Here is a 27,265-nt window from a genome sequence, read left to right as displayed (position 1 = left end):
CTCATCCCAGTGTTGGTATTGGTGTCTATTGAGGAGTGCATTTGAATTCTCCATGCGCCAGTGCATTGCGGCGTTCCTCTAGACCTTTCTGCCTGTGAGGTCGATCCTCCTGCTCTCTTTATCCGGAGGTGGGCCCGAAGTTGCTGGAACGTTGGCCCTTCTCCTGGCCGTGGAGGCTATGATGGAGTCTGCGGTGACGCTACCCTTGATGTAAGGTGGGTCCAGGGAGGAGTGCTTATATTTCTTCTCTGTCCTGGGCGTGATCGACCGGCAGGTGGCAGGCTCCTTGAAGGCTTCTCTCCCCTGGTTCATCACGCTTTGTAGCATGGGGAGGAACTGACTCCTAGTTTGGATGGGGAGCAGTGTTTCGACGAGAAAATCGGCTTTCGGCCTCTCCTCGTCGAGTTTGACGCCGAAGGCCATTGCTGCGCTCTTCACCACCATATTGTACACCCCGATGTCGTCGGGTGGCGAAGGCCTCGAGGGGTACGTGTCCACGGCCTCCTCCGGGTTTTCGGTGTCGAGATCGTGCCATTCGACGTCGTTGCTGGTAGATGCCGCCGATTCGTAGAACGACTGTTGGTCTTCTTCCTCGGCTTCTTCCTCATAATAGGGCTCCTCTTCTTCCTCGAGATCCCTTGTCAGCCCTTCGGCGTCGAACTCGTCTTCGACCTCGACGACGTCCGCCGATGAAACCGTTGGAATCTTGAATTCCTTCATCCTGGCGTCGAACTCCTTCTTCCTTTGAAGGATGTTCTCCATTTCGGCCTCGAGCCGCCTCTTCTTTTTCTCCATTTCGGAGATGCTTTCGGCGTCGACCGCGGGTCTTTTCGATGAAACTTGCGTCGACGTCGAACGTTCTTTCTGCGTCGATCGGCCAGTTTCCTGGGATGATTTCGACGACCCTTGCCTTTCGGCGTCTTTCTGCACCAGGGAGTCCTTTTGTAAGGATCCGCTGGGCCTTTTGTCCGAAGTTCCCCCTTTGGACGTCGAAGTTTTCGGCGCCGGGGCTCCCTTCGTGGACCTTGACTCAGTTTTTCTCGAGTCACCCTCGTGTTTGAGGTGTTTTTTGATTTGCGCTCGACGATTCTCTTACCTCGTCTTCTTTTTTCTTGTCGGTCTCTACGACTGTGAAGTTTTCGGCTGTCTCGGCGACGTTGTCCTCGTCGTCCGTGTCGAGGCCCAGCTCGTAGAGTGTCGGGGGTTTCCCTTTGCCATCCATGTTGGCGTTGGCTCTTCTCTGCCTCTCTCTCACCCCGAGTGTCTTCGGCGCGAAGGCTGAGCAGGCGTTGCAGTCGATACTCTGGTGATCCACCGGTAGGCAGAGGTTGCAGACCGGATGCTGGTCTTTCTGCGCGAACTTGTGGTGGCAGTTTGGGCAGAACTTGAATGGCGTCTTGTCCATTTCGCTCAGGGTCTCTGAGCGTGCATTCTCCAAGGCTGTCGAAGAAAAAAAGGTTCGCTGGTCCTCTTTCTTCGCGCTCCTGATGAAATCTGTTCTATTCCTGATGTCTTCTCTCGATTCTATCGATGAAACTCGCTTTTCTTCCTTCTTCCTCCGAGTGAATTTCTGGAGCTTCCCGATGACGATCCAGACCCAACGGCGGAAAAAAGAATCTGAAGATGGCGCCCCAAAGGTGGGACTTCCGCAGGAAGCACGACGACGTCACGGGAGGTGCACCAAATGGTGGACGTCGACGCCCACCTGGGCTACAAAAAAAAAAAAAAAAAAAAAAAAAAAAAACAAAGAAAAGACTACGAATCCGGACCCAACCACAAGATCGCGGAATAATGCACAGCATAGTGAATCCAGAAAGATTCACGCTGCAAAACTATTGTTCTTTTGGTGCCTGGTTTGAAGAGAGGGTTCAAGGTACAAAAAACGAGAGATTGCAGCAAAAACACCTGAAAAATACTCCCTTCTTCGGGAATAAGAATTAACCTTTTTACACTTTAAGAAATTATTTTACTTCCAAAAATTAGGGAGAAAATACTCTCACTGCAAAACCTATTCTGGAACTGGCCTGCACTACTTTGCAGTGGGTATTGTCCCGTGCAATTTTCTAGCCTGCCTTTCATCCTGGAAAGTGAAGGGACTGTAAGCAATACCAATGTCAAGATATAATGTAGCTAGTATATTTCAGAAAATGTTTTCCCCTACCTACATAGCATGTTAAATAACTTCTCACCAGTAAAGCTGCGTTTCTATATTAGTCTATGGAAGTTATGCAACAACTGGTGATGCTGAGAGGCCAAGAGACACAAGGGAGTTCCATCCTACGGATATGTTAAATCTTGGAGTCAACCAGATAATGGGCTCACACGAAGGCCAAAGTTGGGGCAGCCTATTTCAGCATTGCTTTCATATCTTTAAGTGACCATGAAAGGCATCTACCAAATACGGAGGTGCTCACCAAAAAGTTTTTTTCCCAGGCTCTACCCCCGTCTGAAAACGTCACTCATCATACGTTGTTCTTTGCCAAACAGACCACTTTCCTTTACCAATTACAATTATTCTGCACCATCTTAGAGCCCATAAGGCACATTAAGAGAATACAACAAATCCTCGTGACTATGGGGTGAGAAACTAGAATACTTCAATACCTGGGGCAAAGAGAATCAGAAGGATGAGAAGGAAGCCCGTAGCAAGAGCTGATGTACTAGGGTGTTACAGTATGAAAGGGTGAGGAGGGACCAGTGTTACCTGCTGCAGCAGCCTGCTGATACGGGCATTGAGGTCACCATAGCCGCTGTATTCGCGCTGGTGGCGCGCAGCATTCTGGTAGCAATGGATTGCCTCCTCCAAGTCATGTTCGGACTCGTAAATCTGACCCATTTGCTCCCAGAGCTGCGGCTGCTGCTGGTCCCGCAGCAGAGCTTGCACACAGGTGTGGATGGTGTCGAGCTTTCCATGCAAAGGCCGGGGATTGGCATTCCTGAAGCAGGAGAGAAATCAAAGTTAGCAAGTCATGTGTAATGAAGCAGAAGGACTGAACAGCTAGGAGCCCTGAGAAAATAAAGGGACAGATTGTTCCACGAAAAGTCTACCTTCCACGTAAGCTTACATTGATCTTCTTTAGCAAAGCTGACCTAGTGGAATTACTATGGCATCCACTATAAGCAGGGCCACTTTAATTATGAGATTCTGTAGCCAAAGCTTTTTTTGCATAATTATGTATTTCCGCAATTTGTCACATCATCTGCTGCATAATCTGCAAAACGAAGAAAAAAAAATCCAGCTCAAATGGATCAAAAGTTACCAAAAAAGGAGGCGACGTGTATGTGTACAGCGGAAGGCCCTTCACAAAGATTAACTGGTTATTTTTCGGTTGCTTATTTCTGTATTTAGTTGTTAAACTGATACGAGCAACATGAAATCTTTGCCCAGACATTACCACCATGTGTAATAAAAATGACAAAATGATGAAGTAATACTATCAAAAAATGATACATTATACCACATAATTTGCCTTGTCTCGCTGCATAACGAATAGTTTCTTACCTGTCGGTGTAGTTTTGCAGCTTGAAGATCTTTCTGGATTCACTATGCTGTGCATTATTCCGCGATCTGGTGGTTGGGTCCGGATTCGTAGTCTCTTTTCTTTTTTGTAGCCCAGGTGGGCGTCGACGTCCCACCATTTGGTGTACCTCTCGTGACGTCGGTGTGCTTCCTGCGGAAGTCCCACCTTTGGGGCGCCATCTTCGGGTTCTTTTTTCCCCCTCTTCCTTTCTCTTTTTTTTTTTTTAACCCTAGGCGTTAAGTATCTTCCTTATATCTCCTCTCAGTTTTATCCTGTTATTTCAGTCTTTGTCCTTCCACCCTTTTTTTCCTGCCTCATCTTCCTGGCGGAGGTGGGTGGGTTCGCTAGTGAATCCAGAAAGATCTTCAAGCTGCAAAACTACACCGACAGGTAAAAAACTATTTGTTTTGCAGCGTGAATCTTTCTGGATTCACTATGCTGTGAATAGATTTTGTAGCGGTTTGTTATCTCTGTGGCGGCTGGGTGGAAGATGAGCGTTGTTCGTTGAATATATGTTGAAGCACCTTCTGTCCTACTTGTGCTTCCTTGTTCATCTGTATATCCACGCAGTAGTGCTTGGTGAACGTGTGCACCGAAGCCCATGTTGCCGCCAGGCATATGTCTTGAATGGGTGTATTTGCCAGAAAGGCAATTGTTGCTCCCTTCTTCCTTGTGGAGTGGGCCCTTGGCCCCTCGGATAGTTCTTGCCCCACCTGTTTGTGACCGAATTGTATTGTTAGCGCAATCCATCGTGCGATGGTGCTTTTCGTCACTGGTCTACCCAGGAAGCTCGTTGCGAAGGACACAAAAAACTGTTTGGTTTTCCTGTGTTCTTTTGCCCTCTCGATGTAGTGCATCACCGCCCTTCTAGCGTCTAGAGTGTGTAGTGCCCTTTCTGCGCTTGTTGCTGGGTCCTGAAAGAAACCTGGTATTTGAATTGTTTGATTTAAATGGAATGCTGACACCACCTTTGGCATGAAGTGTAGGTCCGTTCTCATTACGACCCTCTCCTTGTGTATTTGAATGTAGGGCTCTTGCAGCGTTAGCGCTTGCAACTCGCTTACTCTGCGCAGTGAGGTTATTGCCACCAGAAAGGCTGTCTTCATTGTCAGCATTTGGAGGGAGGCCTTGTGCATGGGCTCAAAGGACGCTTTCATAAGTTCCGTCAGGACTATGTTGAGGTTCCATGCCGGAGGCGGCATCCTCTTTGGTGGCGCTATTCTTTTCGCCCCTTCCAGGAATCTCTTTACTACCCGTGACGTAAAGAAGCTTCCTCCTGTCTCACCTCGTGTGTAAGCTACGATCGCCGCTAGGTGTACCCTCAGTGACTATGAGAAAGTTTCACCTTTAGAAGGTGTGTGAGGTATCTAAGCACCGTTGATTCCTTTGTCATTTTTCCTTGCAGTTTATTTTTGCTGCACCACATTGTGAACCTTTTCCACTTTTCCCCATAACATTTCCGTGTTGTTGGTCTCCTTGCCTCCCGCAGCACTCGCTAAGTGCTTGGAGGTAGTTTAAGGTGTTCGAACTCTATGTCTTCAGGAGCCAAGCTGCCAGTCCGAGGCTCTCTGGCTCTGGGTGTAGAACCTCTCCGTTCTGCATGGAGAGCAAGTCCTTTCTTTTTGCGAATTTGTGTGGCGGTCCCTGTGCCATTTCCACTATTTGTGAGTACCAGGTCTGTCTCGCCCACTGTGTTGCCACCAGGATCATGGTCATGTTGCTGGTCTTGCACTTGTTGAGTACCCTGTGCATCAGTGGTATTGGTGGAAAAGCGTATGCAAATGTCCTTGACCAACTTATCCATAGGGCATTCCCCAGGGATTGTTTTTCTGGTTGTCTGGATGCGAAGTTTCGGCATTTTGCATTCAGGCGTGTTGCAAACAGGTCTATTGCCGGTGTACCCCACCTTTTGAATAGCCTTTGCGTTTCCTGTCCATTGAGCTCCCACTCGTGGGATGCCGAGGTCTGCCTGCTGAGCCAATCGGCTTCCACATTGTCTTTCCCTGGTAGGTGTATAGCCAGCAGGTCTATTTTGAGTGGGATGGCCCATCTCCAAATCTCTTGTGCCAGAGTTGAAAGGGGGAATGATTGTGTTCCTCCCTGCTTGTTGATATAGAACATTGTGGTAGTATTGTCCATCTGTATCAACACCTTTTGGTTGTATAGCTGCCTCTGGAAGGCCTTCAGGGCTAGCAGTACGGTCTTCAATTCCAGGTAGTTGATGTGTCTGACCGCATCTGCTGGAGTCCACAGACCCCTCACTCTGAGCTTGTTCATGTGCGCCCCCCCATCCTATCTGGGATGCGTCTGTGGTAATGGTCACAGTTGGGCTTGGTGGTGTCAAGGGCTATCCTACAGTTATGTTCTCCCTGTTCCACCATGCTATCTCCTCTTGCACTGCATGCGTAACAACCACTAGATCCTCCCAACTTCCGTTCGCTTGTGACCATTGTTGTTGCAGCCATTCCTGGAACTGTCTCATGTGAAGCCGTACATTGGGGACTAGGTGAATGCATGACGCCATCATGCCCATGATCTTGCTCGCTGTTCTCACGGTCAGAGCTCGCCCCTTCTGGTAGAGACGCGTCTCCTTCAGCAGGGCTATCGTTCTCCTTTCGCTGGGCATGACTGTTTTGTCTAAGGTGTTGATCTGCGCTCCCAGGAAGATCTTCACCTGTTCTGATTCCATTGATAACTTTCCCCAGTGTATCGAGAACCCCAGGCTTGTTAGTGTTCTCGTCACCCGCTCTGCGTGTTCCTCGCACTTGTCGCGAGTACTTGCTTTGATCAGCCAGTCGTCTAGGTAAGGATACACATGAATCCCTTCTCTCCTTGGGTACGCTGCTACTGCTGCAAGGCATTTCGTGAAAACCCTTGGTGCGGACTTTAGTCCGAATGCCAGGGTTGTGAATTGGTAATGGTCCTGGTTGATGTTGAACCTTAACAGGTTCTTGTGGTGCCTGTTCATCGGGATGTGCAGGTAGGCATCTTTGAGATCCACGGTGGACATGTAGTCTCCGCTTTGTATTTGAGGTAGCACTTTTTGTAGCGATGTCATTTTGAATTTTTTTGTCTTTATGAATTTGTTTCGGAATCGTAGATCCAGGATGGGTCTTAGTGTTTCGTCCACCTTTGGGACCAGGAAGTAGTTTGAGTCCACTCCCTTGTTCCTTTCTCTGCATGGCACTGGTTCTATGGCCTCCTTTTGGAGTATTTGTTGCACCTCTTCCATGAGTTGAGCAAGCTCTTGACCAGAGCGTTGTCTTCTCTTTGGTTTCCTGTTTGGAGGTCTTTTCTCCAACTCTATGCAGTATCCGTGCTGTAGGACGTTGAGTATCCATTTGTCTGTGGTTATTTTTTGCCATTGTTGAAGGTAAAGTCCCAGTCTTCCGCCTACCAGTGTCGTATGCTCGTAGGCGCTTGTTTCGTGTACCCCCCTCACTGTGTTCATTTTGCGCTTCACCCCTCGGGGTATACTGGGAGTGAGCGTCTCCTTGCGTGCAAAGTCACTTAGAAGAGGGTTGGTCTCCCCCTCTTCTTCTTTGGCCACGTCCGTTTCCCCTCCCGCGAAAGGACTGGCCTCGAGGTTGGTACTGCCAGTTCTGCTTCTGCTGTCCTTGTTGGCTGTGACTGTCACCCTGCTGTCCTTGCTGGAATGCTTGGTGTGACGTTCCCTGTTGGTTACCTCCCCTTCCGTAGGGTCTCCGAGCTGGGGTGCCTCTTCTCATCCCTCTGAACTGCAGGGCCCCCATGGACCTTGCCGTCTCATTTTCCTTCTTCAGTTGGGAGAGCTTCTCGTCTACCGGTGCCCCGAACAGCGTTTCACCGTTGAACGGGGTGTTCAGTATGTTGTTCTGGACCTCTAGTTTGAATCCAGAAATTCTCAGCCAGGCCTGCCTCCTTTCAGTGATCCCAATGGCTATTAGTCTGCTCGAAGTCTCAGCCCCGTCCAATGCAGTCTTAATGCATGAGTTGGCGATATTCTTCCCCTCCTCCACTAGATGGGAAGCCCTCTGTCGGTACTCTTCTGGGAGATGCTGGACTAGGTCCCCCATCTCATCCCAATGCTGGTACTGGTGCCTGTTCAGTAACGCATTAGAGTTTGCCATGTGCCAGGTGCATTGCGGCGTTTCTTTCAACCTTCCTTCCAGTGAGGTCCAGCCTTCTGCTCTCCTTATCAGGAGGTGGTCCCGAGGTTGCCGGCACATTGGCTCTTCTCCTGGCCGTGGAAGCAATGATGGAGTCGGCAGTGACTGATCCCTTGATGTAAGGAGGATCCTGCGAGGAGTTCTTGTACTTCTTTTCCGTTCTGGGCGTGATGGACCGGCATGTTGCTGGGTCCTTAAACGCCTCCTTCCCTTGGTTCATCACGCTTTGGAGCATGGGGAGGAACTGGCTCGTCGTCTGGATGGGGAGCAGAGTCTCGAGTAGGAAATCAGCTTTCGGCTTTTCCTCGTCTAATTTCACTCCAAAAGCCGCTGCAGCGCTCTTGACGACCATGTTGTATGCTCCGAAGTCGTCTGGCGTCGATGGCCTTGAAGGATAAGTCTCCACGGGCTCTTCGGGATTTTCGGTGTCGATGTCCTGCCATTCCAGCTCCCGAGTCGTCGACGGCGCCGAGCCGTAGAACGACTGCTGATCCTCTTTTTCATCTTCTCCCTCATAGTAGGGGCCTTCTTCCTCCTCTTCCGGATCCTTCGACAGCTCTTCGGCGTCGAATTCTTCCTGTTCCTCGATCTCGACGACCTCCGTCGGTGGGATCGTTGGCATCTTGAATTTCTTCATTTTTTCGTCGAACTCCTTCTTCCTCTGAAGGATGCTCTCCATCTCCGCCTCGAGCCTTCTCTTTTTCTTCTCCATTTCGGAGACTTGTTTGGCGTCGACCGCAGGTCTCTTCGACGGAGCTTGCGTCGACGCAGCCTTGTCTTTTGTCGCCGAGCACCCCACCTCGTGGGCCTGCTTCGACAAACTCCGTCTTTCGGCGGCCATCGGCACCTGGGAGTCCTTCTCGAAGGATCCGCTGGGCCTTCTGTCCTTGGATCCACTCGCGGTCGTCGAGCTTTTCGGCGACTGTGTTCCTTTTGAGGACTTTGACTCTGTTTTTCGAGAGTCAGTCACTTTCAGATTTTCGGGGCCCTTTCGGGGGTTTCGCACTAGACGTGTCTCTTACCTCGTCAGGCGTTTTCTTATCGGTCTCTGCAACCGTGAAGACATCGGGTCCCTCGGCGATGTTGTCCTCATAGTCGGTGGAGAGGCCCAGATCATACAGCGACGGGGCCTTACCCTTGCCTTCCATGTTGAAATTGGCTCTCCTCTGTCTATCTCTCACCCGGAGAGTCTTTGGCGTGAATGCGGAACAGGCGTTGCAGTCCTTGCTCTCGTGGTCGATCGGCAGGCAAAGGTTGCACACCGAATGTTGGTCCTTCTGCGCGTACTTGTGGTGGCAGTTAGGGCAGAATTTAAATGGTGTCTTGTCCATTGCGCTTAAAGTCCCTGAATGCGCATTTTCCTATGGGCGTCGAAGAATTTCGAGGATCTCCTCCTTCTTCGCCGTCCCGGCTGTAATTCCTTCCTCTCTGTAGTCTTCTGTAAATTCTCCTTCGATGAAACTCGCGTATTTTCCTTCTTCCTTCGTTTAAAACTCTGGAGCTTCGATGACGATCCAGACCCAACGGCGGAAAAAAGAATCTGAAGATGGAGTCACAAAGGTGGGACTTCCGCAGGAAGCACGCCGACGTCACGAGAGGTACACCAAATGGTGGGACGTCGACGCCCACCTGGGCTACAAAAAAAAAAAAAGAAAAGAAAGACTACAAATCCGGACCCAACCACCAGATCGCGGAATAATGCACAGCATAGTGAATCCAGAACGATTCACGCTGCAAAATTTTGTCAAGATAATTTGGTGCTACCCTTCCGTATAATCCCAATGGCCCTGTCTAGTACCTCCAGAGTTATGCTATGCCTAATTCTTTATACAGGATTTATTCTCCAGTTCGTAAGGAAATGCAGAGCTAACAGAGTTTGGACACCTCAGCCTTGCTTTAGAGGACTGCATCACAGGCCTGAGTCAGATTACACTTGTGATATTGTGTTACTGGTGGTTTATGGTTCTTTTATGGTTTCATGTATGCTTGTCTTAATCACTTATAGGTTAGCAGGTTCTATTATGTGATGGTTGTGGGTGAAGGTCTTACGAGATATACTTTGTTCTCTCTGAATTATTGGGCATGCGCACTGCTCCACATATATGTGAGTGAGGTAGTGGGTGCTTAGCATAAAGTTCAAGAAGATATGGTCAACGATCTAATAAAAACTTCCTGTATTGTATTGTTGGCCATATACACGTCTGTACAAGCATCTTTCGCTTGGGCTATTCGTAGAGTGAGATTTTACTCTCCTACCCTGTACAGCAAGAACCACACCACTCTAGTGCTCAATGAACGAATGCTGGCCTAAGGGCTGCCAAGGCCAAAAGTCTAAATCTTAATCCCTATGCAACAAGAGATCCCACTTACCCAGAAGGAAAAAAGGGCTTGTTGGGGTGTCCGAGATTAGGCCCATGACTAGAGGGCAGGTGGGGTGGAAGCTGTGATTGTCCGACACTGGAAGAACACCTGCAGGAAAAATTACAAAAAGAGTGTTGATTAATGGGGAGAGGAGGAGGAGGAGAAAACGAAAGTTTTATAATGGTTTGTATTTTTTGCTCTCTGAGATGACTTTATAATACAGACTAGGGCCCTCTCCTACTACTTCACCTTACATTCCCTTCTTGATGCATCGAAATAAACTGACCGCAAAGAATCCCAAAAACAGGAATTTACAGCACATAGAAAAAACCTTGCGGCACGACGGACTCAGTCTCATATGGGTAGTCCGCTTCATTATCTTAGTGAGTGCGCAGGAGCAGGGTTCCGACTAAAGCGTGTAAGCAAAAAACATAAAAGTATTAACAAAATAAGTGTCACGTCAATGATGCATATTGGGTTGATATAACTCATGGGTGCAACATGGAAATTGTGCCAAGTATAGCTACAACCCTCCTTTGCGCCTCCCCCCCACCCCCCCTTAGTCTAATTAAGGGAGCTCTAGGAACCCTCTACCGCCCGCCTAAGAATATACCTCAGTTTTCATTTTGTAGCAAGTTAGATATTTGTAAATGGCTATAGTCACCAATAACGACTGTGGTAATTATAAATGGATGGGATAAGTGTTCCGCTCAACTTACATTTCTTTTTGATGTTACTGGTTACTGAAGTATTAAGTCCTACACTGAACTGGGAGCATCTAGGTTAGGAATATTATGTAGGTGGCACACGACCATTCTTTCACTTTAGGAAGAAGAAAAAGGAGTACATTACTGAGAAGAGTTTCCTCTTCCAATCACTTAAAAATGCACACAAGAGGTCTAAGAACACCAGTTGTGGAGCATATTAGACCTGCTATGTCTATGGTTTACTGGAATTATCTCCACAAGATAGTGTACGTGCTGAACTCCAGGAATGTTGCTAATTTCATTAAATGAGATTGAGCCTGGTCATTCTCTTTCCCTGCCCACCCCCCCTCTACTTTTTGTTGACCAGTTCATGAAATCCACTAGCCTTACCCAAGCTGTCAGTTTGCTTGCCCACTAGGTCTTCCAATTTCTTGTAATTAATTTGTTTGTTGCACCAGCTTTGCTGAGTCCAGTCATTCTCTTATTGCTTAGAGGAGCCTCAGTTTGCCTGGAAAGTCCAATTCTAGAGAAGAAAGCCACACTAACTCACCAAGACAAAGGCTGTGGAAACCCGCATGCCAAGTTGTCCAGACTAACATGCCAATTCATTTGCCCTCCTCGACATGTGCAGCCCACTCGTTATGTGGGCTAGATTGAATATAGCATTACTTAGCATCATAATGTGACCCACCTAAATAAACCAGAGGGACCTTCCTCACACCTCACCTGCCGGGGGGAAGCCATGGGCGAGATGAGCTCCAAGCCCCGTTGCAGCTCAGGCCACTGTGTGGAAAAGCTTCCCGTGGACACCGGCCTCCAAGCTGGTCCACCGTGCGATGCATCCAGCCTGTTGGGAGAAGGAGAGCATTATGCACACAAGTATCACCAGATTCAAGTTTACGAAAAAATAGACAAAACAGAGAAATAAAAAAAAGACCAAGGTTTGGGGCAAAAGTAGAGTACAGAACAGAATGGAAACCCCTCTAGCTGCCAACTGAGATTCTGCATGCTACCTCATTCATTCAATGAGCCCACTGCATGTCTATTGTTCACCTGCAGTTCATATTGCCTCCAGCTCTACACTTGCTTACCAAGTGCCCCAACCTTAAGCCCCCCCCGTGCCTTAACCTTAACAAACAGCCCCCCCGGCTCTCTTCCTCGCCATGTGCTGGCCTGAAGGTCCTTAGGGGTATACATTCATTACTTCAATCTCCACCATTTATGCAAGAAGGTTTTTCTATGAGTGAACTGTTCTTTCTATTTAGGTTTGTTTCCCATGGGCAATCCGCAGCTATAAAGAACAGAAATGGATTAATCTAGAGAGGAGAAGAGGAGACGAGACTTGCTTGCACGGTTTCTGGTAGACCTGTCAGCACACTTCTGGCACTGTAGAACAAAGGATACTGCTAGTCACCTGGCCCAGATTATGTGAATTCAGGGGCACATGCTGTAGTCTGTTCTTTCTTCACACATGGGCGACCGCTGATTAACATGGGTAACTTTTGCAACATCAGCGACTTTGCTTAGTGTAATGAAAGTCTTCTTATCCCACAGCACTCATGGGCAGTGGTTGTGACGATTGTGCCCTGTGGGCCTTGGTGTCAACTGTAAACTAAGGACATCCACCTCCTGCTTAGTGTGTGTATAGGGATCTCAGGGTACTATGACAGTGGATGGGAGCAGGACACGTGGCTTCCATTAAACAGTGAGAAAATAACAGCGCTCTAGGGCGGTTACGACTACCCACTCCTGCACTGGATTCTCACAATTTGGGTATAATCTTGGACAGCAGTTCTCCTTTAGACCTCAGTTCAATGCAGATACCAAGTGGTGCTGTACCATCCATCTTATCCCCCTCCCCCGACACCAGCAAGACCATAATCTGTGGCTGAAAGACAGATTATTTTACAGCTTCAATTGGTACATGTCTACTCCAAACAAAACTGTTCAATTCAATACAATTAAGGGAAAGCCTGGGGAAAAAGCTTAGTTCTGCATTGTAGGATCCCCACTAAAGTCAACGTAGGTTTTGTTGTAAAAGTATGCCCTATTCCTCGTGAGCAGCTTTTTCTGTTCAAAACACACCCCCTCACCCTCAGTGCGTCATGTTCATCCCTCCTCCCCAACCCTATTTTTCTTGTATGCGTACACTCCAAGGTGTAAAGTTAATCCGTTGTTCTCCCCACATGCCCCCTCCAACCCACTCCTCCTCTGTTGCCCTACGTCCCTTGAAAGTTTTAAACTTTTTTGGGAGAGCTTGGCAGTACCCATTTGCTGCCTGGCCACGGATCACAAAAAGGCACTTTTGGCCAAGTGAAAAGTAATGTTTTTATTTATTGTTCCAAGTGCATGGGCCATCTTCAATTAGTAAATAAACAAAGATAACGAAAATGGCACTCCCGTCACTCAGTAGGTGCATGCGTCACCATGCATGGATGTGCCTACTGGACGAAGCACATGCTAACAGACACGTGCCTACTCATGAGTGCACTATATGGCTACAATGGTTCTGTCGGGGAAATACAATTGCTTTGGGATGTTCACAATATAAATACATTACATGTAACATGTATCCATGATTCAGGAAGAGAAAAGAACACCCAAGCGAAAGTTTCAATCAATATTTTAAGAAGTAACAAATAAATTGGGCTACAATGGTACAATTGAAAGAATTGTGAAAGAGGGGTGACATGTAGAAGTAAATACCGACAATACACTTACTACACTTAGTATAACAAGTAAAGGAATAGTTGGGAAAGTGCGATTTTTGGTTAAGTCCATATGATTGTTCGCATACGCCTCCTGTTCATATGTGAATAGGCTTTTGAACTGAGACGTTGCGTAGACTTAGTATGAGTCGACGTTTCGACCCTATGTAAGGCGCAAAAAATTTTAATAAGCGTCACGGCGGGTCTTCTTCGGGACGGAGGAGTGTATGTAGCCTGCGGAGTAAAAGAACTTCTTTAAGGGTGTGTGCTAATGCGAACAAGTAATTAAATCAGTGTTCAGAAAGGTAATGATGCTTACCCTGCGCCAGAGTCATTAATCACTGCGCGTGTATTATGCTTCTATTTCCAAAAAACGGGGTCGATTTATGTTTGACCTGTGGGGTAATAATATCAAATCTCAATGAAGTGATAGCTATTTACAAGGACCGGACAAACTATGGGCTTTAACCAAGCTCAGACAAATAAATCAGGCTTTGTGCAAGTGCATATGTGGCTCAGTAACACCTTGGAAGAACATATCACCTACGACATCCCAGTAACTGCAACAGTCACAATGTGATCTATGCCATCAAATGCCCCTTTATTTGTTATAGTAAGTGTACTAAGTGTATTGTCTGTATTTACTTCTACATGTCACCCCTCTTTCACAATTCTTTCAATTGTACCATTGTAGCCCTATTTATTTGTTACTTCTTAAAATATTGATTGAAACTTTCGCTTGGGTGTTGTTCTTTTCTCTTCCTGAATCATGGATACATGTTACATGTAATGTATTTATATTGTGAACATCCCAAAGCAATTGTATTTCCCCGACAGAACCATTGTAGCCATATAATACAAATACCCAGGTTCTGAGGGACACAGGGTCACCTCATTATTTTTCATAATAATACTCATGAGTGCACATCACGTTTCTTTTTGCAGATTCTGTACAGCATTCCCTAAAAAACATTGGCAAAGCTAATGAGTCAAAAAAGGAGACCTCTACAGGGCTTTGCCAATGCTGGTTTATACTGCAATTCATCCGGAGGGCATTGAAACTAAGGAAGGACAACAGGGCCTGTTCCCAGCGGCACAATCTACTATACTCATTACAGAATGGGTATTACTAGCTTTTCATGCCTTTCCATGTAGCTAGTTTTAGAAGACAAGACTTGGGCCCCATCCCACGTTTGTAAAATTATACTTACCCTGTAACTACGTGTTCACAGGATATAAACTGTAGATTCACATGCTCTACATACTGCTAGGTTGGGCCCAGATGTTTTCAACTTGTTTTTCTTAGAAAAAGCATTGTCACAAGCTCTGTTGTACTGCTTTATTGTGAATTAAGGGGGAAGTCACAATGGCTCCACCTCGGAATGTTTTCCCATCTAGTGGGCGAGTAGTGGGGTGTAGTATCGAAAACCAGCCTACTGCATACTGTGAAAAGGTAAGCTGATAGAAAATAGACATCTGTTGTCATTGCTGGCTTCAGTGAGGGCATGTGAATCTACAGCACTAACGCTACGGACAGATAGTTACAGGGTAAGTAACACTTTCCTGCTGGAACATGTGTGGCAGTAGATGGATATACAACCTCTGCATAGATAGTAAAGCAGTTTCTCCCCCAATACAGTGGCTAGCGAGCATATGATGCAGGTGTCTGAAACGGAGTTCTTTACAGTTTGTCCAACTAAAGCCGGTTGACTGAATTGGATGCGAACATGTGTGTAGACCAGGGAGCAGTTTTGCAGAGGTTTGCTAAAGCCATGGTGGCACACTTTTTGCATGTGAAGTGCGCCCCAAGGGCTCAGCCAGTATGAATTTGGCATAACACGTTTGTATGCATTTGACAAACCATCTCACAATGCCTGCCTTTGAGATGGGGTGCCATGCTGGAGGCTAGGTAAAGCTAGGAGTTGTTGTTTTGTCGTATAGAAGGACTTCGCCTTAATGATGTGGTACACGAGTGCCCTTTTAACATCCAGTGTGTGTAAACACCTTCCCGCTATTTAGCTGGATTGCGAGAAGACTGCAGCATGCTGATTGGCTTGATTAACGTTAAAAGGTAGCTTTACCTTTGGTAGGAACTTGGGATTGGTTTCAAGAACCACTCTGACCATGTGTACCAGAGGGAAAGCTTCCTCGATGGCTAAAGCTTGAAGTTCACAGAGGTGTTGGACGGGTAATTGGTATTAAGAAGGCTATCTTCCACAACAAGAAATGGAGACCAAAGTATTGTATTTCAAATGATGAACCCACATACCATGGATAACTATGTTTAAGTTGTAAACATGGGCTGGGGTGGTTTGGGAGATATAATCCTTTTAAGGCCTCCAAGATCCACAAGGATTTTAACGAGGGAGAAGTTTTGCCTATTTTGCATTAATGCTGGATCTGCAGTCAAGTGTAAGCCGGTAGAAGGGTTTGCTAACACAGCCGTTTGAAGATTATGCTAACCAGTCTTGTATAGTGCCCGTTCACCACCGGTTTCTTTGCTCTTGGGGCAGCTGTAGAACAAGATTGAAAGGAGGAACAGAAAGCCCGAATATGCTGGTCTAAACAACCAGGTGTTAAACGTTTTCCTACATAATCTAAAATCAGATTCCAAATGCAAGTGGGTCAGTGAAATGTTCAACAGAGCTTGTACTTGTGTATTCCGTCTGTCCATGCCTTTTTAGATATAGTTGTATTTTTTTAACCCTTCTACCTATGAAGTGGGGACCATTGCCTCTGTGAATCAGCGTATTAGGCAAACCTATGTAAACTGAACGTGCATAGTCCAGTCTGGAAGGAACTATGGCTATTGTCAGTTTTTAGAGTATCCTGCATAAGGAACAAAGTAATCTTTTTGGCCTTTTTCAGCATGAAGAAACACTTTGAAACCCTAAATTGGAGCAGCGGTATCAAAGATAGCTCTCCGTAAATGATTACTCCTAAGGTTTTAGTTTGTAGTTTGTGTCTTAGGGCTAGGTGGTGGACCCATTTCTTTTGGCCTGTAAAGAGGATTCCAAAGGATCAGCTTATTATCCAAGCTTCAATTTTATTTGTGTTTAGTTTTAAATAATTGTTGCCATTCACTCCCATATACAACGCATAGACTTTTTCAGAAATTCATGCGTTGTATGTTGAGAGGCAGCAGTGCCATCCAATTGGAGTAGGAGTTGAGAAACATCGGCATAGTTGTAAAGTCTACAATCTGTATTACCTAATTCCTTAATATATAGGTTGGACAGATGGGGATATAATGAGGACCTCTGGGGGACTACACAGTCCACCTGTATTGCTGTAGCCCTAAAGCGGGCAACATGGATTATTTGTGCAGTGTCCTAAAAAGGACTTTACCCAATTGAGTGAAAGGCCATGCAACTTCTACACGATCTGCCAGTAGGTTACAGTCAACTGTCGATAGCTGCAGGCAAATCCAAGACCAGTGCCAATGTCTGTCCTTTATCTCCGTCCCAAAGCAAGTCATCTAGTAAGGACATGAAAGATTTGGTGCTGCACGCAGGTGGACATACAGCTTGGAGGGGGTTAATATAATCTGTTTTTGTAAGTATTGACATAGTTCCTGATCTATACGAGCTTCTAAAACTTTCAATAGAAAAGGGAGAAGCGATATCAGGATTGTTCAGAAGTGTAATATCTTCTCCTTGTTAATTAGTACGGGTTTTAAATACTGCATCCTTGAAGTATTTCAGAACTAACCTCTAAAAAGGGTTTTGGTCAGTAATGTCAACATGGGGCTCTTAACTACAGATTCTGATTTTAACATACACAGGGCATAGAATGAGTGGTGACCCAGATTTCCCCTTTAACATCAAGCTTAAAGTATATATTTGTAAATTGGGGAGAAAGCTTGTGTAAGAATCCTATTACTCTGCTGTCTGCACTTCCGAGTTGAATGCTTTCCTCAATTTGTTTTATTTTATCTATTAAGTAGTTATTTCATCTGTCCCAAAACTCTCGTGTGGAGATGATGTTCTCGGTTCCTTTGTCTGGAGTCTAGAGCTTGTCCAATACTTAAACACTTTTGCCTGTTAGGTGCTCCTATAATTTTGCTAGTGTACGAATTAGACTTTGTTTAGTTTTATATTCAGTCATCCATTTTTAGGTCTCGCCTAGGCAGCGCTTGCTCTGTCTCTTGGAGACCTACAGTAATCAGTATATGGACATTAAGCTCAGCCCATCGTTACAATTGGCTCCTCTTCTTGTCTTTCGTAAATGATGGCTGTTGATTTATCAATAGGCTTAGTAGTCCCTCCTTTTGTAATCTCCCAGGAGGACTGGCCCTCTTACATGTGTTTATCCAGTATTAGGGGTGTCTTTCATAGATTCACATGCCTGAATCATTCCCCGTCGTCGAGACGGGAGCCTCCGGCTACCGGAGGCTCCCGTCTCGACGACGGGGAATGATTCAGGCATGTGAATCTATGAAAGACACCAATACTGGATAACTGCTGTTAAAGGTAAGTAACGCGTTTCTTATCCAGTATTAGGGGTGTCTTTCATAGATTCACATGCCTGAATCATTCCCAGTCGTCGAGACGGGAGCCTCCGGTAGCCGGAGGCTCCCGTCTCGACGACGGGGAATGATTCAGGCATGTGAATCTATGAAAGACACCAATACTGGATAACTGCTGTTACAGGTAAGTAACGCGTTTCTTACTTGCTATGTTGTATTCATAGTCTGTGGGCACTATTTTCTTAAGACTTTCCCTTAACCCCTTCAGCGCGGCGCGGATTTCCGCGCCACGCTGAAGGTTCTGTGCGCGGGCGGGGCCATGACGGAGCGGTTCCGTCATGCGCACAGCGCAACCGACGTGCATGACGGAACCGCTCCGTCATGCGCGTCGAAGGGGTTAAAGCACGCACAACATGCTTTCCTGCAATTTGCAACCGCTCATTTAAAATTTACTGACGGGCACTCACTCCCTCTCCTCTGCTGCTGCCTCCTCCCTCCTGCTTCTTTTATTGATGCTTTCCGCCGTCTGCCGCTAGTTTTACATTGACACTGGAACACTTCCAGTGCGGTATGGCACGGTTTGGCAGCTGCACATTTCTTTTGTACCTCTCGGCTTGCACACTTGTGCCTAATCAGCTTATTTGCAATGGCAATTTTCGTTTTTAAAACACTCAGTTCACTTACGACGCAGAGACTCAAACCTACTTCCCCCAGTTCCAAAGTCGGCAACTCTGAAGGTTACGCCACAGCCTCTCTTGCTCGACAGTCATCAGTGTATTTTGCTAGAATTTTCGTAATTTGTTTCTGTGCTGAGTTCATAAGTGTTTATGTTTATGATGTTCATAAAACAAAAAGGTGTGCGGCCGCCTAGTTTACCGTGCCCCTACAGGGATTGTTTTGCCACTCGTGATACCTTGAGACTGCCAGCACACTAGTAAGCACTACGATGAGCCAGATTTGCCAGCAGAAATGTACAGCGTGTTCATTTTTGAAGTACCACCCCACACCAGCTTTAATGAGCACCAACAACCCTCCCTTGTGTTGCTTGTTAGGTCGAGGACTACCGGTCTGCCGAAAGGCAGAACCGGAAGTCGGAGATTTAATGACTTGGAGAAGAGGGGCTTGAACCAGCCCCTCTTCTCCCCTGTTCTCCATTGGCTGGCCTCGTAAATGCTGGCCAGCCACTGGAGAAGAGGTCAGTCACTCTGATTAGGCCCCGTCCTTTTCGGATCGGGGGCGTGTTTTTTGCAGAAAGTCTCTTTATCTCCTCCAGCCAATGGCTGGAGGAGAGAAAAGACAAACACGCCCCCGAATCCGAAAATGCCGCTGCCTTTCTCCGAGGCATTTCTGCTTCCCTCGGAGAAAGGCAGTGGTGTGCTTGCCTTTTGCTCTGCATTGTTTTTGCCTTTATCTGTAATCCGAGCATTATCCAGTTCAGGCTAGCCCACTCTTACTGCCCGCCGCCTTCCTTAAATGATGGGATTCGAAGCAGTTACATTCAGAAAATGAAAACCTATCGTATTTCCTTTGTTTCCCATAATACAGCAATGGCGCCTGGCTTGTTTACAGACCTAGTAGGAAGTAGTAATCCCTCTTAACTGTGACGTTTTAAATGTACTGACGTCATGCGTCCGGATGGAGTGTGCTCCTTGATCACTGCAATAGGTGAAATCTCGGAAGGAAAACAATGACTGTCCATTGCACATCCCACTCAAGGACACTACTGCAGTGTTAATCGGTGCTCTACTGCCATTCTAAGTGCCCCAGACCGAGTGCTGCTCGTGCAGAGGATGATGGCGGGAAGGAACCACGCGCTGCACCTCCAGTGACGGGACTTCGTGGAACAATTTTTGAAAGCAGCCGTTCCTGCGTCTGCATCGCATACTTGTCTGTGCAGGGAAAAGGGTGGCGCCCCTGTCTTCAGGACACCCTGCACTTTTTCTTAGCCGAAACTCGTCCCTGCATTTCCGGCTCGTGGCATCGCACACGGGAGGGGTGGTGCCAGGTGTGGCTGCTTTAATGCAGTGTCAATTGCATTCAAATTATGTACTTTTCCCAATTACGAACATCTAGGCAGCTGCCGCTGTGCCCTTATTAGGAAGAATGACATTTAAAAGCAAACACCACTGCATTAACGCACTCTCTACTGCCGAAAATATTATGACATTCCCGTACAAATGCGCTATTTCAACTCCATATTTCCTGGAACAGTTCTAGATTGAAATAACACGTGTATTTAGTGAAGCTTTAGGGGTAACACACAGCACAACTCTGTTGCATATAAAAATGTAACACTGCTGTCCTGTGAGCGCTTTACTGCTGATAGAGTAATTGTTGAGCTGTTAATGTCAAAAACACACACGGGACCGCTGCACTGCTTTTTACACACTATACGGCACCACAAATCTACGCAGGTCTAGACCGTGTGTTTGTATAGCTGGAAAGTGGTAGTTTGTGTTTGTATACTCAACCTGCTTGTTGGCTTGACCTATATATGTTTTATATTCTATTTACCGTGTATTATATCTCGAGCTGGATGTAAAGCGTCCAATAATGCCCGGAGTTTACCCGAAATTGCTCTTATTCTAGAAAGTGTTCTCAACAAGTCTCCTGAATCAATCTCCGTACAAGGTGACAAAATAAGGTTGTTTGGGGAACATGTCGTGAGGCTGTATTATTGTCCACGTGTTTTTCTGAAGGAGGTGGTTCAAACTTTCATAGAAAAGTAGTAATTGCATTGGTAAAATTAGAGCTATTGGCATTGCTCATGACATTATTTTTGTTTATGTTTTTGTTTTTAAAACATTTAAAGAAACGGCATTGTCATGAGCAATGCCAATAGCTCTAACTTTAACAATGCCGAGACCGTTGCATTGTAAATGCTTGTTTTACATTGCCACTGCAGAAATTAGACCCTGGAAGCCGGTAGTGTGAATGGAAAGTACACAATCCAATCATTCATCGCGATTACGTGACATTATATTTACATGGCGCACATATTGGTTGACAGGCCCCACACCAGATTCGACCATCAATGCGCTTCCTTTTACGTTCATTGTAAAACATTCAATCGCCATCACATACATACACTCCACTACAACACACAAACAACATTTCCATTACAACACCAATAGCTCTAACTAAATGCGAGATCTATTGCATTGCAAATGCTTGGTTGAAACTGTTCAAATTTTTTTCAGCGTCATCTCTCTGCCGTTAGCATTCTGACTTAAGTGTCAGACTGAGCTTTTTGTGGCGGAGTTGGTCCTTATGCTGCCCCTGATGCTAAATGCGAAGGTCCAGCTTCTTATGAAGGCTGACTGACATCTCAAGGAGCATCGAGGTGCCATTAGGGTCATGGACACAGGACTTTTTCATTTTCCTGACCACAAACTGAATGAATGGGATATCAGCCATATCAGAAGCTGGGACACTGCTTCACCTGCTGTTTTGATTCTTAGTGGGCACAGGGGTAGACTTACTAGATACTGTACTGCATGAGGTGTGCGCAGTATATTTCCAAAATCAAATTCATTCTGCATGCGTAAAGGGACATAATAAAGTACTCCTTCGCACAGGTGTAATCCAGACATCCATTTGCACCATCCTGTAGTCTTAAACAGCACTTTGTAGATAGATCATGGCTCAACACCTCACCTTCCCTCCTCCTGTCATCAGGAGCCTGGAGATGCCAAGAGTGCAGACTTCGCAATGGCAGTGTTCATAAAAAGCAGTGTGGGGAGAGGCAAGGGACACTATGTGGCGCCAAAGGTAGCAGGGCACAGCCCTGACTTACCAGTTGATGAGCCGCCACTGTTTCCCAGTACATAAGTTGCATGTATTGGCTTTCATGGACTACAAGCTCTGGATGGATGGCAAACTAAGAAGAAAAGACTTGCAGCATTTAGATTCTTGACCCTTCAAGCTATCGTAGTTGCAACCATAAACCATCTCTGCGGGTGGCCTCTAGATGGTTTCCAGTTTCTCTTTATCATTCTGGTGATCCTCCAACTTCTGGAACGGGACACTATATAGTCTATATGTGGCATACACAATTCTCACACAATAATCCAGATGTGGATACAGTACTGTGCTTATGGTACCAGTCCTTCCAAAAATAAGCAGCTTGATGAAGATGTTTCCAAACTGGGATATAATTCTCCATTTCAGCCTGCGTAGCTAGCACAATACGTTTGCTTACAGAGCTGGCAACGGTACTCTAGGTGAGGTTCACCGAACTGGAAAATATTGTGAAGAAGCGCAGAGGGGCCAAAGGAGTTGGAGACTGACGGAGCTAAAGGAATGATGAAGGAGAACACAGTGGATGAGAATACTGTTTGGGCACACATGAGGTGTTTGGGCAGCGACTTACCCCTCTAGCTTGAATCAGCAACTCCTTCACACCAACTGTCCTTGCACAGACGCAGGTCGGGGCACTCTGAATGCAGATCTAGCTATCCTGTTTCAGGCAGCAGTCTCACAGCCTCATTAAATACTGAAAAAAATGAGAAAGGGGGAAATGTTATTTAAAGAAGAAAAATCTGCACGTTACCTTTCATGCTGCTTTAAAGAGAGGACTCTGGCCCAGGTATTTTTGAACATTCAGAAGCAAAGTTCAGCATGAAAAACATTCAGAAAGGCCAGTCTGTCTTTACAAAAGTGCTGAAATAACTCCTATAACAGTTTACCTGTCATCTGGGTTCTATCACTGCTGATCCTGACGATTGCAACAATAGTAAAAAAAGAAAAAAAAAACAACAAAAAAAAGAAATAAAGGCCATTTATCTCTGGGAAAGACGTTATTTGCCAACATCCCATGGACCCGCCTCCCCTTCACCCAGTTCCTTATATGGTCCTCTAATAGACGTGTAGAGGCTACTCAGATCCATTTCAATCTCTGTTAAGGTCTCCGATGGACATTTACAGAGTGCTCCAATCTCCCTCCCTTCTGATAAGGCAGTTTCTCCATCATGGACTTCTCATGATTGTTAGACTATCTTTGCACACGTGTGAACCCTTTCTTAGCAGAGCGACATACATTTCTCAAACCATAAACTATGCAATTATGAAACTAAACATTCAAATTAATGTATGCATAGTTAAAAAAAAAAAAAACTTTGAAAATCTAAATTATTTTAAAAACCAGACTGATTACTGGTTGGGTCAGTCTTTTCAATGTTCTCCATTTTAAAAATAGACAAATTGAAAGTAGACTGTTCCCATTTGGCCATCATGTAAAAGATAACTTTACAGAGAAATGAAGACAACCAAGATGGAGAACTGCACTTACAGTTAAATGGCATTTTCTTTATTAGCTTGCACTAGCCCCTAATTAAGTCTTTGACGATTTCTATAGGGTGCTCAGATGTATATCATAGCCACGAATGTGGAGTCATGTCTTCAACTGGACATCTAGTCAATAGAAGCCATTATGTCTAACAGTGAATACTGGAACCAAGAGTCGTCTCATCCCATTTTGTACTCCCGCCTTCTGCTCTTCCTGCACCCTCAACTAACTTTTTCTTTTTTGTGCTTAAGAGTCTCCAGCTTTTTCTCCCGGGCTGTAGGGAGGGGAGATGAATGAATGCTACTGCACCTGAAATTCTTGGTGGTAGTGGTAGGAGGCCGGGGAGTGTTTGTGTAGGAACACAATGTTCTCTCTGCACATGTGACAATGAGGTGTGTGCAAGTGAGCTAGCAGAGTGGAGCCTAAGTGGACCTCTTTTAAGAGTCTTAAGATATTTATTCTTGCTTCACACTGCTTAAGCTACCGCAGAATTTCTTCTATTTCCCATGTATCAAATAGTGTGTGTCATAAAGCTGCTGGGACACCTTTTCACATTTTCTCTGGAACTCCCTTGCGGTCATGTTCGGAGAGAGGTACAACACAACCAACTTCTTATTGTCAGAACAAAACAAGAGCCTGCTCTTAGGCACTGGCAACCACAGGTATTGGAAGCCACCAACAGTATAACAGGGACTCCAAGACACAGACATTTCGAACATCAAACCTTGGCTGCAGCAAAAGCCTGAGGTTCCCCAAGTCTGATAAAGCAAGACAGTCAACTGGAGATGGACATTTTGAAGCTCAGTCGTACACTATGTTGCAGGACTTAACACAGGATTACAAGTAGGAAGTAGATTCACATCAAGTAAACAACTACACTTTGTTTTCTTGTCCTTAGGACCTTTAGTTCAGGGTAGCTGTGCCTAAAAAGAGGTTTATTTTGGCACCAAATTGGTTTTCTACAATTGTTGCTACCCAGTAGAGTAATGATCCCTTCAGAGCCTTTAAGCCTTATGTATGGGTCCGAGTTATTTTTTAATAATAAATTGAAGATCAACAACTGAAAATATTCATGAGCCATCTACAAGAGAATACAAATATTGTTTTAATTCCGTTGAATAACATTATAATTTATGAGAAAGATGTGAACAATACTTTTGAATGTGTAAATGTTTGTTGTCTGAACCTAATTGACACAATACTGTCGTTTAAAAAGGATTTGTTCGTTTGGAGCCAAAGGATATTTCTTACTGAAATATCTACTGTATTATTTTATTGGCCTCAGAGTATTAAAGATGAAACAGCAAGAATACCCTTTGAAGGCTCAGCGAGACAAAGATTATTTTTCACTGCAGATGGGTAAATCAAGTTGTTTGATCAGCCACCATCCCATGAATCAGTTGATTTTTGATAGTGTTCCAATATGAGATATTGTATTAATACTATCCAGTCTTCTGATTTAGTAATATTTGTGTTACCCTTATAATACCACTTTTTTAAAGCTATAGTCTGCCAAAGCCAGTAATTTTAATTAGCTCGTCTGAGTAGTTGCAATTTGCTCAAGAAACAAACACCCACCTCCCGCCTCAAGACACTGTAGACAGACTATCCGAGATTAGATCCAGCTGCCCCAGGGGACCTCCCCCCCTATGCCTCCACTTCAGCAAGCCAGCCACTTTGGGATCCCTCAACCGAAATTGACCTGCAGGCGTCTTCAACTTGAGGCCACTACCTGAGGACAATATATGGGAGCTGGGTACTTGGTATAATTGCCGTTCAGGGGTAAGAAAATGTCAACTAACTTTGTGGGCCAAACATTGCTAGGGACATGTCCTGACAGAAAAGCATGTTAATGTTATAAACTGATTTAAAGAACACAAGATAATACCACAGCAACCCCTTCCCGACAATCCTCCACCCATACCATGACCAACAGCACAGGGAGTCCAGTCATTTCGGCACATGCCCAGCTACTTGATGTGAAGCCCTCCCCCCGCCACAATGCTACATGTGTGGTCACTGGACAATTTCGGCCTCGAAACTCTAGTGCAGGCAAGTGGTATTTAGCATAGCACTGCTACTGCACTTGGTCTTCGAAAGCCACAACCCAACGACCCACCCGCCCTCCTGTCACATATTCAGAAATGTGGTGCGGAGGGTATGCCAGGCCCTTCCAGGATGCGAATGTTGTGTGCCAGGGTACTTACCAAACCTGATCTGAAACTCCTTGACACATCGGTGTGCACAAGCGAAGAGTGACACGGGGAGAGACAGTGTGGGTGGGTTTGAAACCGTGTGATAAAGACAGAAGGGAAGGCTGAAAACCGAAGACAGACAGCATGAGTGAAGGGGAGACCAGGAGACAGCCAACGGAAGAAAATATAATGGGAATACAAGGAAAACCCAAATGAGACCATATGAAGCATACAGAGAAAGGAGGCATGAGGTGTAAGAGAACAGACAGCATAAAGCAGAGAGGCAGCATGGTAGAGCATAAGGAATGAGAACAAGAGAGCATACAGGACAGAGCCGGGCCGATAGAAAAACAACAAATACAAGAGAGAGAGAGGCCACGTGTGTGACAGGAAAGCAAGAGACAACATACAGACTAAAGGTGGCTTAAATATGCTTACAGAACGAGCAAGAGACTGCATATAGGAGAAAGTTGAAACGATGACATGGAAAGAAAAGCACGAGATAGCATGCTCAAGGAAGTAGCATAAGAAAAAAAACAGGAGATGGCATAAAGGAGAAGCGACAACATAGTACGTAAGCAATGAGTGGGTGAGAAACCCCTTAAGAGGCCATGATGGCGTATAGGGCAGATGATGAGTGATGTCTCGATGCATACAGAGCGAGGGGCCAGTTAAGTTTTGTTCAAGGTGATGTCTGTTTGGTTGTACATTATACCAGGAAGGTGGGAGAGATGGGTATGGAGCAGAAAGAGGGGAGACCTAGCCAACAAGTAAATGGTGACAAAGGGCAGGTGAAACAGCTTGGTGTATAGCAGAAGAGGAGGTAGTAAGTGAAAGAAATAAAAAGTAGAAGAGAAAGGAAGAGCCATAATAAACGTATACAGAGATGGTAGAGACTTAGAGACAGATGTGAAGGGAAAGATCTTCAGATGGCATGAAGTGGTAGAGAGAAAGAGAACAAAATACTGATAGAGGAAAGAGAGAGGACAGATGATTCAAAGAAAGAATTGTAACACAAAGGATCAGAAAGTGCAACCGAGAAGGTGGAGTAAGTGAGGCAGAGACCAGGCCCCCAGTGAGAGGACGCAGCCCCACTCTGCAGCACTGCCCACTCCTCACTTTAGACATTAATGGGCGAGGCGCTTTTACTGAAGATAAAAAAATAAAAACACAAAACAGGAGATGAGTAAGGAGAGAGAAATATTAAATCATCTCAGGATCAAAAAAACGAGGGATGGAAAGATCGTGGGACCCTTCCTCACTCCAATGTAAGGCCCTTTGGGGCCCTACGCTCTCACAGCTTTCCCCATCCAATCCCCCCGCAACACCACACTGATGCTTCTGGATCCCCCCCACCTTCCCAATTAGACAGTTTCCTAGTATATGGAGTCCAGATTCCAGCAATGACCCACGTGAGGCGAACCAAAGCGTGTCTGTACACTCACAGGAGACCAAGCAAGTGATAGCAAACAAAACCAAGCAAGCATTGCACAAGAAAGCTTCAAAACGGAGTAAGTGAGCTGATGGTCGCCGTTAGGACGACCATGGGAAACAGCAATACAAGGAAGCGGCAGAAACGGACACAAGTATATATTTAAGGTGCAATAAAACACAACAGGGAGCAGCAAAAGAGCAACAAGGGAGAAGGTACACAAGGCAGAACACCACCAAGGGAGCAAAAAGCCAATGTGCGGTGAGTCGATGGCTGTAAAATGAAGGAATACCATGCAAGCTGTGGAAATGCTATCAAGGGCCTGCAGCAAAACACATGAGCAAGTTGCAGGAAAGGCATGAAAGCAAGCAAGTAGCAAGAAAGGCCAGTGCAAACGAGTGGTCAGACAGACTATTGGTGAGCAAGTGGGTGATCGCT

The 27,265-nt window shown here is 45.8% G+C and overlaps 1 protein-coding gene across 5 annotated transcripts in view; it reads right to left on the bottom strand.

Annotated features, from left to right (window-relative positions):
• The window catches only part of KDM6B (lysine demethylase 6B), a 950,060-nt gene that overhangs the window by 273,230 nt on the left and 649,565 nt on the right, over positions 1 to 27,265 (bottom strand). For all 5 annotated transcript variants that reach the window (XM_085639043.1, XM_085639042.1, XM_085639045.1 and 2 more), the window contains 4 exons: positions 22,286 to 22,408; positions 11,464 to 11,584; positions 10,040 to 10,138; positions 2,705 to 2,936 (listed from right to left, as the gene is read on the bottom strand). In XM_085639043.1, the coding sequence (XP_085495169.1) occupies positions 2,705 to 2,936; positions 10,040 to 10,138; positions 11,464 to 11,579 (447 nt within the window). In that variant the 5' untranslated portion in view covers positions 11,580 to 11,584; positions 22,286 to 22,408. The remainder of the gene's footprint in view (positions 1 to 2,704; positions 2,937 to 10,039; positions 10,139 to 11,463; positions 11,585 to 22,285; positions 22,409 to 27,265) is intronic.

The sequence above is a fragment of the Triturus cristatus genome, chromosome 12 (assembly GCF_964204655.1).
Source record: "Triturus cristatus chromosome 12, aTriCri1.1, whole genome shotgun sequence".
NCBI lineage: Eukaryota > Metazoa > Chordata > Amphibia > Caudata > Salamandridae > Triturus > Triturus cristatus.
Note: the sequence above shows the minus strand (reverse complement) of the source record. Positions and strands in the feature narration are given on the sequence as shown.